The sequence below is a fragment of the Manis javanica genome, chromosome 5, assembly GCF_040802235.1.
Source record: "Manis javanica isolate MJ-LG chromosome 5, MJ_LKY, whole genome shotgun sequence".
NCBI lineage: Eukaryota > Metazoa > Chordata > Mammalia > Pholidota > Manidae > Manis > Manis javanica.
Window position 1 is genome coordinate 64,875,179 of NC_133160.1, and position 14,851 is coordinate 64,890,029.

The 14,851-nt window shown below is 35.0% G+C and overlaps 1 protein-coding gene across 1 annotated transcript in view; it reads right to left on the minus strand.

Moving 5' to 3' along the window:
- HSPA4L (heat shock protein family A (Hsp70) member 4 like) overlaps nt 1-14,851 on the minus strand; it is a 55,692-nt gene that overhangs the window by 24,480 nt on the left and 16,361 nt on the right. The window contains exons 7-12 of the mRNA XM_017658740.3: nt 12,294-12,538; nt 12,077-12,153; nt 11,287-11,438; nt 10,714-10,820; nt 1,801-1,934; nt 115-314 (exon numbers count right to left, since the gene is read on the minus strand). Coding sequence (XP_017514229.1) covers nt 115-314; nt 1,801-1,934; nt 10,714-10,820; nt 11,287-11,438; nt 12,077-12,153; nt 12,294-12,538 — 915 coding nt within the window. The remainder of the gene's footprint in view (nt 1-114; nt 315-1,800; nt 1,935-10,713; nt 10,821-11,286; nt 11,439-12,076; nt 12,154-12,293; nt 12,539-14,851) is intronic.

A 14,851-nucleotide genomic window follows, 5' to 3' on the forward strand; every position in this document is an offset into this window, starting at 1 on the left:
TTCAGAACAAAACCTCAAGAGATTAATATTTTCAACTACTAAAAGTATCAGTCATGATTAAGATACTATATATAGTATATATTAAAGGAAACTTGAAATATAATTTCTACATACCACATCATCTTTGTTTTCATTCTTAAATGAAGTCTCTGTCTCCATAGGAGCATCACTGTGATCCCCGTCAACATTTTGCTTCTCAATTACTGATGCACTAGCCACACTGAAGATTCCATGGATATTAACACGAACTTTAACCTTTACTTTGGAACTATCACCATCAGACTGTGAAAAAACATTCTGAATAGTGAAGCTCCCTTAAGGAAAAAAAAGAGCTTTGATCAGAACATAGGTCCCAGATTAACTCATTCAATTTGTTCATTCAATCATTGGACTGTCACCTTTCTTTTGAATTGCTGGCAAATAATAACATTATTACCACATCCAGTTAATTACTGTGGGACAGGCATTTCCTTCAGATATTTTTTATACCTTAAATAAACCTAGTATTAAGTCTTAGACAAGTTAAGCAACCTGCCTGAAATCATCATGCTAGGAAAAAGGAGAGTTGGTATTTTAACCAAGGACAATCTGATCCAAAAGAATGTAACTTCTAAGTGTAATATTGTTACTCTAAAAGCAAAAAAACAAAACTCAATTTGAGTTTGAAATCCAAATAGATATTACCTATTTGCTATAAGCTTTGCAACTCATGATCATCTTGGTAATTCATAAATAAGGCAATTTAAAAAAATTTCTGGATTTTTCTAATAGCAAAACTGCTAAGTTATCTAGTTGTTAAAACCTAGAGATATTAATTTTTCACTTTAAGAAATCTACTTAATAAATAAAAGCTATTGTTTTATTTTTAGAAAGGCCTCAAATATACAATGATATCCACAGTGTTCCCCCTCTAAATTCACATGTTGAAGTCTATTCTCCAGTACCTCAGAAGGTGACCTTGTTCAGAGATAGGGTCTACAAAGGTAATTAAGTTAATATGAGGTTATCAGGGTGGGCTCTATGTCCGTGATCATACAGGGAGAAGGTCATGTGAACGTGAAGATGGCCATCAGCTAGCCAAGCAGACAGAGGCCTAGAGCAGATCCTTCCCTCACAGCCCTGAGAAGGAACCAACCCTGCCAACATTTTGATCTGGATTTCTAGCCTTCAGAATTGTGAGACACTTGTTTAAGCCACCCAGTTACAGAAGCCCTAGCAATTATTACCTTTAATAATTTATTTATACTGTTAAATTATGGCAATATTTACATTGTCCCTTTTTAGTCTATCTTTAAAAGCAGTACTAAAACTTAAAAATTATTTCTTCCCTTTTAAGTATTATAAAATCTATGTTGTTCTGTATCTCCTAAAAGGATTACTCAATTACAATGTATGAGTCTTCTATTGTCACTTTCACATTAACCACATGACACTCTTCATAGTTATTGCCAGTGAATTTAAAGTTTAAAATCAGAATATATGATCAGTCTGGCAGCACAATTTCAATTTATAATTAAAGAGGTTTTCCATTTAAAAAAATCCCATCCAAACCTTTCAGGCCAATTATAGAGGATTTTAAACAGAGAGGTCAAAATGAATTAAAAATACTCAAACATGCTGTTATTCCAAAAATAAACTCTGAGCACTAAAAAGTATAAGTTTAGAAAAAAGGATGAATGTCTTTCTTCAGAAATCCAATGCTGGCTTAGCTGAAACATAAGTTTGTTTCCTTGATTCAGTAATTAACATTTATTCATAGAAGGCAAAAATTTATGAAAATGTTTTCCTGAGCTCTCTTACCAATTCTTGGATCAGGATAAGGCACCTCATGTAAATTAGTATAAAATGCTTCTAGTTCAAATGGTTCCTTCTTGTGGAAGGTAATGACTTTGGAGAATGGGGCAGGATGGTTCTTACAGAATACTTCACATTCTCTAAAATGAAATGGGAAGACAGTTAAAAACAAAATACAAAACTGCCTATGAACCTAAGTACAGAATCCATCTCATTCTCAATTTATAAGCAATTAGAGATTATTTGTTTTGTTATAAACATGTATTTTGATAGGTTTATGGCTCAAAGTTTTTAGAATGTATGTCAGAGTAACAATTCTATCCTCCTGAAAAGAGGAAAAACTACCTGCAAACAGGCATATTCAAGAACAATACCTTGGGATTACTTCTTTGCTCACATTTGAGGGCCAAAACTTATTCATTAGCTTACTAAATCTTTGTCATATGTAACCCATTTTATTCTAGTTCCCTTAAACAAATCCTTTTATTTGGGTATCTAAAACATACAGAAAGGTACAAAAATAAAAACAAGAAACATCTATGTATCTTTTACCTAGATTTGCTATTGTTAACATTTTACCCCATGTTTCATTATTTGAATATACATACTCTGTGCATACCCTTTTCTGAACCAACTGAGGGTGTTACATATATTATGAACTTAAATACTTCATTTATTTCCTAATAGGGATATTCTCTAGTATAACCACAGTACAGCTATCTACTCTATAAATTTACATTGATACTTTGGTCTGCAATCTGTATTCCGATTTTTTCACTTGATATAATTATATCCTTTATAGTATTTTTTCTTCTCCAGTACAGTATGCTTTAAAACCTACATAGCAACATAGCAATTCCTATTCCTCACACAGTATAACAGAAGTGGTTTATAAACCATACTGGTTTATAGTGAACCAAAAACTCACTCTTTAATACTGTATCAGGATCCTATTCATTATGAAACATTTCAATATCACACATTCATGGATCTTACCCTTTTTCCTAGTTTTCACAACCTATCATTACCTTTTACTTTGTTATTGTAGTCACTAGAATATGCTTACTTTTCAATTGAACTCCACATATGTTTCATATAATATTTTTTGGATCATTATTTTTAACTGAAATTAAAAAACAATATTGCCTCAAAATTGACATTAACACATATTATCTAAATGCTTTGCAAAACATTCAGATAAGATTAATAATCTCTATTTTTTTTCTTTTGGTATCATTAATGAACAATTACGTGGACCAACATTACGGTTACTAGACTCCCCCCATTAGCAAGTCCCCATCACATACCTTATTACAGTCACTGTCCATCAGTATGGTAAGAAGCTATAGAATCACTACTTGTCACTTTGTGTTAGACAACCCTCCCTTTGCCCCCACCCTTACATTATGTGTGCTAATTGTAATGCCCCATTACCCCCATATCCCTCCCTTCCCACCCATCCTCCCCAGTCCCTTTCCCTTTTGTAACTGTTAGTCCATTCTTGGGTTCTGTAAGTCTGCTGCTGTTTTTTTTTTGTTTGTTTGTTTTTTTGGTATCATTAATCTACAATTACATGAGGAACATTATGTTTACTAGACTCCCCCCTTCACCAAGTCCCCCCCACATACTCCATTAGTCACTGTCCATCAGCATAGTAAGATGCTGTAGAATCACTACTTGTCTTCTCTGTGTTGCACAGCCCTCCCTGTGCCCCCTCCCCCCCATTATACATACTAATCATAATGCCCCCTTTCCTCTCCCCCTCCCTTCCCACCCATCCTCCCCAGTCCCTTTCCCTTTGGTAACTGTTAGTCCATTCTTGGGTTCTGTGATTCTGCTGCTGTTTTGTTCCTTTAGTTTTCCCTTTGTTCTTGTATTCCACATATGAGTGAAATCGTTTGGTACTTGTCTTTCTCCGCCTGGCTTATTTCACTGAGCATAATACCCTCTAGCTCCATCCATGTTGTTGCAAATGGTAGGATTTGTTTTCTTCTTGTGTCTGAATAATATTCCACTGTGTATATGTACCATATCTTCTTTATCCATTCATCTACTGATGGACACTCAGGTTGCTTCCATTTCTTGGCTATTGTAAATAGTGCTGCGATAAAAATAGGGGTGCATATGTCTTTTTGAGACTGGGCTCCTGCATTCTTAGGGTAAATTTCTAGGAGTGGAATTCCTGGGTCAAATGATATTTCTATTTTTTAGTTTTTTGAGGAACCTCCATACTGCTTTCCACAAAGGTTGAACTAATTTACATTCCCACCAGGAGTGTAGGAGTGTTCCCCTTTCTCCACGTCCTTGCCAACATTTGTTGTTTGTTTTTTGGATGGTGGCCATCCTAACTAGTATGAGGTGATACCTCACTGTGATTTTATTTGCATTTCTCTGATGATTAGTGATGTGGAGCATCTTTACATGTGCCTGTTGGGCATCTGAATTTCTGCCCATTTAATTGGATTATTTGCTTTTTGTTTGTTGAGGTGCGTGACCTCTTTATATATTTGGATGTCAACCCCTTACCAGATATGTCGTTTATGAATATATTCTCCCATACTGTAGGGTACCTTTTTGTTCTATTGATGGTGTCCTTTGCTGTACAGAAGCTTTTCAGCTTGATATAGTCCCACTTGTTCATTTTTGCTTTTGTTTCCCTTGCTCAGGGATATATGTTCATGAAGAAGTTGCTCATGTTCATGTTCAAGAGATTTCTGTCTATGTTTTTTTTCTAAGAGTTTTATGGTTTCATGACTTACATTCAGGTCTTTGACCCATTTCGAACTTACTTTTGTGTATGGTGTTAGAAAATGATCCAGGTTCATTCTCTTACATGTAGCCGTCCAGTTTTGCCAACACCAGCTGTTGAAGAGGCTGTCATTTCCCCATTGTATATCCATGGCTCCTTTATCGTATATGAATTGACCACATATGTTTGGGTTAATACCAGGACTCTCTATTCTGTTCCACTGGTCTGTGGGTCTGTTCTTGTGCCAGTAACAAACTGTCTTGATTACTGTGGCTTTGTAGTAGAGCTTGCAGTTGGGAAGCAAGATCCCCCTGCTTTTGTCTTCCTTCTCAGGATTGCTTTGGCTATTTGGGGTCTTTTGTGGTTCCATATGAATTTTAGAACTATTTGTTCCAGTTTGTTGAAGAATGCTGTTGGTATTTTGATAGGGATTGCATTGAATCTATAGATTGCTTTAGGCAGGATGGCCATTTTGACAATATTAATTCTTCCTAGCCAAGAGGAAGGGATGAGTTTCCATTTGTTAGTATCCTCTTTTATTTATTCTAAGAGTGTCCCATAGTTTTCAGGGTATAGGGCTTTCACTTCCTCGGTTAGGTTTATTCCTAGGTATTTTATTCTTTTTGATGCAATTATGAATGGAATTGTTTTTCTGATTTCTCTTTCTGCTAGTTCATCATTAGTGTATAGGAAGGCAACAGATTTCTGTGTATTAATTTTGTATCCTGCTACTTTGCTTAATACAGATATTAGTTCTAGTAGTTTTGGAGTGGAGGCTTTAGGGTTTTTTATGTACAATATCATGTCATCTGCAAATAGTGACAGTTTGACTTTTTCCTTACCAATCTTGATGCCCTTTCCTTCTATTGTCTGTTTACCATGGCCAGGACCTCCAGTACTATGTTGAATAAAAGTGGGGAGAATGGGCATCCCTGTCTCATTTCCGATGTTAGGTGAAAAGCTTTCAGCTTCTCACTGTTAAGTAAGATGTTGGCTGTGGGTCTGTCATATATGGCCTTTATTATGTAGAGGTACTTACCCTCTATACCCATTTTGTTGAGAGTTTTTATCATGAATGGATGTTGAATTTTGTCAAATGCTTTTTCAGCATCTATGGAGATGATCATGTGGGTTTTGTCCTTCTTTTTGTTGATGTGGTGGATGATGTTGACGGATTTTCAAATGTTCTATGATCCTTGCATCCCTGAGATGAATCCTGCTTGAACATAGTGTATGATCCTCTTGATGTGTTTTTGAATTCAGTTTGCTAATATTTTGTTTAGTATTTTTGCATCTATGTTCATCAGGGATATTGGTGTGTAATTTTCTTTTTTTGTGGTGCCTTTGCCTGGTTTTGGTATTAGAGTGATGCTGGCTTCATAGAATGAGTTTGGAAGTATTCCCTCCTCTTCTATTTTTTGGAAAACTTTAAGGACAGTGGGTATTATGTCTTCTCTAAATGTCTGATAAACTTCAGTGGTGAATCCATCTGGCCCGGGAATTTCGGGAATTTTGTTCTTAGGTAGTTTTTTAATTATTGTTTCAGTTTCGTTGCTGGTAAATGGTCTGTTTAGGTTTTCTGTTTCTTCTTTGGTAAGTTTTGGAATGTTGTATTTTTCTAGAAATTTGTCCATTTCATCTAGATTATCCAGCTTGTTAGCATATAGATTTTCATAGCATTCTCTAATAATTCTTTGTATTTCTGTGGTGTCTGTCATGTTTTTCCTTTCTCATTTCTGATTCTATTTATGTATGTAAATTCTCTTTTTCTCTTAATAAGTCTGGCTAAGGATTTATCTATTTTGTTTATTTTCTCAAAGAACCAGCTCTTGGTTTGATTTTTTTCAATTGTTTTATTCTTCTCAATTTTATTTATTTATTCTCTGATCTTTATTATGTCCCTCCTTCTGCTGACTTTGGGCTTCATTTGTTCTTCTTTTTCCAGTTTCAATAGTTATGAATTTAGACTATTCATCTGGGATTGTTCTTCCTTCTTAAGTAGGCCTGAATTGCTATATACTTTCCTCTTAGCACTGCCTTTGCTGCATCCCACAGAAGTTGGGGCATTGTGTTGTCATTGTTCTTTGTCTCCATATATATTGCTTGATCTCTGTTTTAATTTGGTCATTGATCCACTGATTATTTAGGAGCATGTTGTTAAGCCTCAATGTGTTTGTGAGCCTTTTTTCTTTATTTGTACAATTTATTTCTAGTTTTATACCTTTGTGATCTGAGATGTAGGCTGGTAAAATTTCAATCTTTTGGAATTTACTGAGGCTCTTTTTGTGGCCTAGTATGTGGTCTATTCTGGAAAATGTTCCATGTGCACTTGAGAAGAATGTGTGTCCTGCTGCTTTTGGATGTAGACCTCTATAGATGTCTGTTAGGTCCATCTGTTCTAGTCTGTTGTTCAGTGCCTCTGTGTCCTTACTTATTTTCTGTCTGTTTGATCTGTCCTTTGGAGTGAGTGGTGTCTTGAAGTCTCATAAAATGAATGCATTGCATTCTATTTCCTCTTTTAATTCTGTTAGTATTCGTTTCACAAATGTTGGTGCTCCTGTGTTGGGTGCATAGACATTTGTAATGGTTATATCCTCTTTTTGGACGGCCCCCTTTATCATTATGTAATGTCCTTCTTTATCTCTTGTTACTTTCTTTGTTTTAAAGTCTACTTTGTCTAATACAAGTACTGCAACACCTGCTTTTTTCTCCCTATTGTTTTCATGAAATATGTTTTTCCATCCCTTCACTTTTAGTCTGTGTATGTCTTCGGGTTTGAGGTGAGTTGCTTGTAAGCAGCTTATCAATGGGTCTTGCTTTTTTATCCATTCTATTACTCTATGTCTTTTGATTGGCGCATTCAGTCTATTTACATTTAGGGTGATTATCAATATGTACTTATTGCCATTGCAAGCTTTTGATTCGTGGTTACCAAATCTTCAAGGGCAGCTTCTTTACTATCTAACCATCTAACTTTAACTCACTTATTATGCTAGTATAAATACACTCTGATGATTCTTTATTTCTCTCCTTCTTCAACCTCCATTCTTTCTATGTTAGGTGTTTTATTCTGTACTTTTTTGCATTTTCCTTGACTGCCTTTGTGGATAGCTGATTTTATTTTTTGACTTTAGTTAGTATTTGGTTTGTCTTCTTTCTTTGCTGTGATTTTATTTTCTCTGTCGACATCTATTTAGCCTTAGGAGTACTTCCTTCTAGAGCAATCCCTTTAAAATACCCTGTAGAGGTGGTTTTTGGGAGGTAAATTCCTTTAACTTTTGCTCATCTGGTAATTGTTCAATTCCTCCTTTAAATTTAAATGATAATCTTGCTGGATACAGTATTCTTGCTTCAAAAGCCCTTCTGTTTCATTGCATTAAATATATCATGCCATTCTTTTATGGCCTGTAAGGTTTCTGTTGAGAAGTCTGATGATAACCTGATGGGTTTTCCTTTGTAGGTGATCTTTTTTCTCTCTCTGGCTGCCTTTAATGCCCTGTCCTTTTCTTTGATCTTTGCCAATTTAATATTATATGTCTTGGTGTTGTCCTCCTTGGGTCCCTTGTTTTGAGAGATCTGTGGGCCTCCATGGTCTGAGAGACCATTTCCTTCCCAAGTTTAGGTAAGTTTTCTTCAATTTTTTCTTCAAAGACACTTTCTATCCCTTTTTTTCTCTTCTTCTTCTGGTACCGTCTATAATGTGAATATTGTTCCGTTTGAATTTGTTACACAGTTCTCTGAATTCTCTTTCATTCCAAGAGATCTTTTTATCTCTGCCTCAGCTTCTCTATATTCCTGTTCTCTGATTTCTATTCCATTAACAGTCTCTTGCACCTCATCCAGTCTGCTCTTAAGTCTTCCCATTGATTGTTTCATTTCTGTTATCTCCCTCCTGACTTCTTCCCTTAGCTCTTGCATATTTCTGTGCAGCTCCATCAGCATGGTTATGGATTTTATTTTGAATTCTTTTTCAGGAAGTTTGGTTATATCTATCTCGCCAGGCCCTCTCCCTGGTTTGTTTGAATGATTTTGGCTGGACCAGGTTCTTCTGCCTTTCATGGCGATAGAAGTTATCACCACAAGTGGTGCGTGTGTCAGCTGGGAAAACAAAGTCCCTTCCTGCTTGCTGGTCATCTTGCCCTTCTCCACTGCCTGTACTGGTTACCCGCACACAGGGAGCTGTCTCTGGGTTAATCCTCTGAGCTGCCGTGTGCAGGGTGGCCCTCAGGATAGCCTAGGGCACTGTGGAGGTCACATATGTGCCGGGTGTGTTCTCTTGCGAGAACGGAGCCCCTTCATGCCTTCTGGACCTTGCGTCAGCTTCCTCTGCCTGTGACGGGCAGCTGCGCATACGCAGTAGCCTCTGGATCTGGCCTGGTTACCTGCGCGCTGGGAGAAGACTCTGTGTGGTTGATGTGGGCAGGGCTGCTTGCTGGGTGGTTCACAGCAGTGGTGGGTCAGCCGGCTTGCTTGCAGTGCCAGCGGGGGGGGGAATGAATGACAGGCTGTTTATTGCTGTGAGGGACTTCAGAGCTGCGCTCCTACACAAGGGCCTAGGGTACCTGAAGTTACTTAACATACCAGCCTGCTGCGCTGAGTGTGCCGGGACGATTTTGTCCACCTGTTAAACCTTTGTCCCTTTAAGACTTTTTAAGTGTCCACTTTTCTTTCGTCCCATGGGAGCTGGTTGTGGGGACCTGCTCGCAGTCTCCATCTCAGATTTTACTTTTCCCTTTTTCTAATATCCAGTACACCATGTAGTGTGTGTCTGTGCTCACAGAGCAGATTACTAGGGATAGTTATTTAGCAGTCCTGTGCTTCCACTCCCTCACCACTCTGATTCTTTCCCCCCCACTGGTGAGCTGGGGTAGGGTAAGTGCTCGAGTCTCACCGGGTCATGGTTTTGTATCTTACTCTTTTCGTGAGATGCTGAGTTCACACAAATGTAGATTTATCCTGGCTGTTGTACTGTATCTTCTGGTCTCTCTTTTAGGAATAGTTGTATTTGCTGTATTTTCAAAATATATATGGTTTTGGGAGGAGATTTCCACCGCCCTACTCATGCCACCATCTTGAGTGTCCCCTCCCTCTATTTTCTAAATTGGTTCAAAAATTTCAACTTCTTGGGAGTGGGGATGTATAGAATACACAATTTTAAAAGGAACTTCAAAACCTAAATACATGTTTAGTTGGTTGTATAAGCTATGCTTCTGAAAAGTAGTCAAATGTAATATTGGAAATGCGAATTTTTATTTTGGTAGGGAAGCATGCTATTTAAGTCCCTGGCCATTCATGGGAAAGAAAATGTAAACGTCAATAAAAGCATGAAAAGATTGTAACTCACAACAGTCAGAAATGCAAATTTAACAACAAAGTACTACTTTTTACTATCAGAATGTTAAATTCAAAACCAAAAGAGAAAATGAGGTAAAACAGGTAATCTCATACAATGTTAACAGAAATATAAATTCGTATAATCTTTTTAGTGAATAATTCAGCAGTTAGTTAAAATAATGTTTATAAACCCCTCTGCTCAATTTCAGTCCTACACAGTCATCTTACAGATATACCAAACAGAACTAAGGAGAAAAAAAAATTAAACTAAACAATATGTGTTCAATGATGTACCTAATAGCACTGCTTGTAACAGAAAATAATTACACTTTATAGTGTATTGGTTACATTAATTATGGCACATACAATTATGGAAAAATTATTGTCTGTTGACATGGAAAGGTAATATATAACATTGTTTTAAAAGCAAGTTGCACTGGAGATATACAGATGATCATGTATATATTTTAAAAAGTGCATGCTTTTATTTTTGGAAATTCAAAGAAAATGACTGGATAAATATACATCTAGCTGTTAATAATGGTTACCTTTGTAAAATGGGCTCCCTAAGAGTTGGAATATGGCAAATGCAGGTTTTTATACTTCTAGAGCTGTTGATTTTTATTTGAAAATAAGAATATTTTATTTTTATTAATACTAATTAAAAAGTATATACCATTATAGTTTACAGATTATACATCATTTCCATATTCTTTTATGTAACACTTTATTTAAAAGTGAGAATTTTTAAAAAGGGTAAATTTCTTTTATTTGGAAAAGTAGGTTCAGTTGGTTATTTATGATAAGCTCTAACCAAGGCTTTAAAAGTCACTTACCCGGTTCCATCTTCAAAAGAGGTTTTCCATCTCAATGTGATTGAATAGGGAACAAGGTCTGTTATGGAAAATTCACGCACTTTAAATGCTGGTGAGAGAATCGCACACTGAAAATAAGATGTATAGCATAAATAAATCAACATACACAAAACAAAGCCTAGATTACCTTGACTGAACTGCTTAATAAAGTCCTTGTAATAAAACTGTTACATTTTAAAAATTAGTTTTTAGGTACATAGTTAAAATTTTAAAATGTGAGAGTAATCTTTGTGACCTTGTAAAAGTTAACATAAAATATTTTTAAATCTCAAAAAAGTATTTTAAATTAAAGAATTCATAAAATAAATGTTCTTTCAGTTCACTTACAGATATATTGTCCTATGATAGTTTAAAGATATTAATTAGAAAGACACAAGTATCTTACTTATCAAGAATTTCAATCCACTTAATGTTAGCCTATTGACAAGTGGATTGGAACGGATAATAGTAAACAGTCCCTCCAGGCCTATCACCATATTTCTGGCAAAACAGACCTTTTCTAAATAAAAAGAAAAAAAGTGGTAATAATCATACCTGTAATGCACATCCTCTTGCAACAGCTTCATCGGCATTTAATGTGGTACTTATGTCTTTAAGAAAGAATTTAGTGATTTGTTCCTTCACTGCAGGAATTCGTGTTGCTCCCCCTACAATTTCTATACTATTTATGTCTTCACGTTGTAAGTCTGAAAAATAAAACGTTTCTGAGAAAAATAGTCTGTATAAAAAATTGAGTAATATAGTAAAATAAGATAGTCACATTCCTGCAAAGTACTTTTTTTAAAAGTAGATTTTTTTTATTTACACAAAACAAGATTAAATGGAAAGAACATAAAAACAAATTTTGGAAAAAGGCAAAAAATAAAAAATATCTGTCAGGCACTGCATTTGGTTCAGTGCAGTTATAGAGTAACAATGGAGAAGTATCTCATGCACTTTAAAGGGACTCTTCAGAGTTCTTCAATTTTTCTAACTTTCATCTTATAAATCCCCACAGAAGGTTTTTTTGGTTGATTACCAAAAATTTCAACAGAAAGCATTTATATCCCTTTTTCTACTTTTAGTTTTATCTTAGAATCTTTTATATACTTACATATAAAACCTTCAAATGTAACTAGCATTAGTTTTATAATACAAACAATAAAATGAGCCAGGAGTTCTCAGAAACCCAGATTTCTAGTACCCTATGCTTATGAGTAAAGAATGAGTTATAATATCTCTTAAAAAAAAACACATTAAGTTTTTACTGCTTTTACCATTTCCTACCCCATTCAAGTGAGTAATACTATGGTATATTTTTGATGGTTCAGTAAAGTACACTTACTAGCTTGCTCCATTACTGCTTTTAATGGTGGTTCAACCCTGGCAAAGAGGGAAGCACATAATTGTTCAAATTGAGCCCTGTGGGAAAATCAAATAAAATTGATTATTTTGGGATATAAAAACTGGGCATATCTTCTAAAATAACAGAATGAAACAAATCAGACATGATCTAAACATGAGAAAATAAGCATTTCTCAAACTGAAAACATACATGGTACCTGTTCATTTTACTAGAGACATCAAGGTCATTCATGAAACACTCAATGTTCAGTGGAAGATCTGATGCATTTGCACTCATTAGCTTCTTTAGTTTCTCACATTCCTGATATAAGCGCAACAAGGCTCGAGAGTTTTCTTTCACATTTATCTTGTATTTGGTCTTGAACTCATCACAGAAGTAGTTTACTAAAGCCTCATCAAAGTTCCTGCCACCCAAATATGGATCAAAGGTTGTAGCCAAGACCTGTTTAATTGAAAAATCAGAACTGAATTTTCAGAAATATAAATGCTTTCAAAAAAAAAAGAAAAAAATCTTTTAAAATTAAAATCAGAGTCAAAGAACTTGTCAAAAATCATATAGAGGTGCCAAATCTGGAATCCCTTATATTAACTATGACTTATATTTAGCCAATACTTACCACTCTAAATTATCTGCTTTAAGTTATAGAACCATATATAATTTAAAAAATAATTTTAATTCTGAAATAATTGAGTTACAACTAAAACTTTATTATAATCTCATATCCTCTGGTTCTACAAAAGCACTGACCAGGTAGGTCAAAAACGAAGTTTAAAAGAGCAAAGAAACAATCCTACAGCACGTAACCAAAGATAAAACAATCAAGAAAAGCCAATCCAAAAATTAAATCTGAAATATTGTAATTGGTCAATTTATAGATTAGGAAGAATTAGACCTTCTGGCTTTTTTTTTTTTAAAGCCAGGCTATTTTTGTTTTATTAAAGTACCATTGATATACAATCTTACAATCTTATGTTGACTTGAAATATACAATACAGTGGTTCAATAGTTACCCATATTATTAAATCCTCACCCCCTCTAGCATGGTCACTGTCTATCAACGTAGTAAGATAGATAGACAGAACCATTAACTGCATTTGTGCTGAACTACTGACCCCGTGACCAATGTAAGCCTTCTTATATTGTGATTGTGAATTATTGTGCGTTTTTATCCCCTTCCCTCTACCTCCAATCCTTTCTAACCCCTTCCCCTTGGTAACCACTAGTCCCTTCTTGGTGCCTATGAATCTATTGCTATTTTGTTCCTGCTGTTTTGCTTTTTTTTAATACTCCACAAATAAGTGAAATTATTTGGTATTTGTCTTTCTCTGCTATATTATTTCACTGAGCATAATACCCTCTAGATCCATCCATATTGTTGTAAATGGAAGGATTTCTTTTATTTTTATAAAAGCCAAGCTATTTTTATAAAAATATATTAGAAACTAAAGAACACATGAGAGATCAAACACACACATACACAGAGCTAACAAGACAGAAAGAGAGAGAAGAGGAGAGACAAGCATTTAATGTAATAAGCTTGTTGAGCTGTAAGCCCCTGCTAGTTAGTCAGATAGAAGAGATGGTAAGTCACAGAACTTCAACACTACAGCTCTTGAAAATAAAGGACAAAGACATCAAGTTTCAGTCTCTCTCCTCCCAGCAGAGGGCACAAACGACTACTTATAACAGTCACTACTAAAGAAACAGAATCCCATTGTTGGTGCGGTTCATTGATTTTTTTTTTCCATGAGAATGGGTGGTGGAATAGCCATAACATCGCAGTAGGATGTGAGCATAATATGCCTAGGCTGTCATTCCACAGACTAGCATGGAGAATCCATAGATAGCCTTCTCATGAGGTTCAGTGTCACCCCAAATCCAAATTAAATGCAAGTTGTGTTGCTATGTGATAAGCACAAATGTGCATCCTTCTGGAGAGAAAGGGCATAGCTTTTATCAGACTTTCAAAGGTGTCTAGGTTCTAAATATTATAGATCACTAAGTTATCTACTAAAAAGGAAGGAAGAAAAATAATTCTTTTTAAATTAAGTTAAAATTCAAGACCACCAAGGATTAAGTCAACTTAAACTACCTTATATTCAGTATGAACTCTTTCCCTTTAATTTTCTTATTACAAGAATATTATAATAATATAAAGTATAAGATAAAAGGCTCTGAAAAGTGTTGGATAACCTAAAGCATTTCATCTTCTAAGTAAATTCTACACACATAATGGAGAGAAAGTATGCATTAAGTTTGGATAAGATAATCAATGTAAGAATGGATATAAAACCAAATATAGACTACAAGATTTAAGCACATAGAAGAAAATAATGCCACATCATTAGGACTCCTGCATATGAAGGTTTTTAAAAACAATGAGAAACACTTTAGAAAATGTTTCCTAAGTATATTTATAGACAAATATGCAATTTATGCTGAGAGCTGACTTAGCACTTCAACAATAATAAAAAATAGCTAACACACACATTTTAGTCTCTAATATATGGCATTCTAAGCATTTCAGATGCCTTAATTCATTTTGTCCTCAAAAACTGTGTGAAGTAGTTATTGATACTATCATCAGGTGAGGAACCTGAAATTTTTTCAAGATCAGTTTTTAAGTGGCAGAGCCAGGATTTAACAGACTTATATATAGTTCTCTCTATAGTCTTTTGTGCTCTTAAAGTCTTCTCTAAATAGTCTTATGTGCTCTTAACTGTTAAAGTTAAATAAATAAATCTTTAATCAATG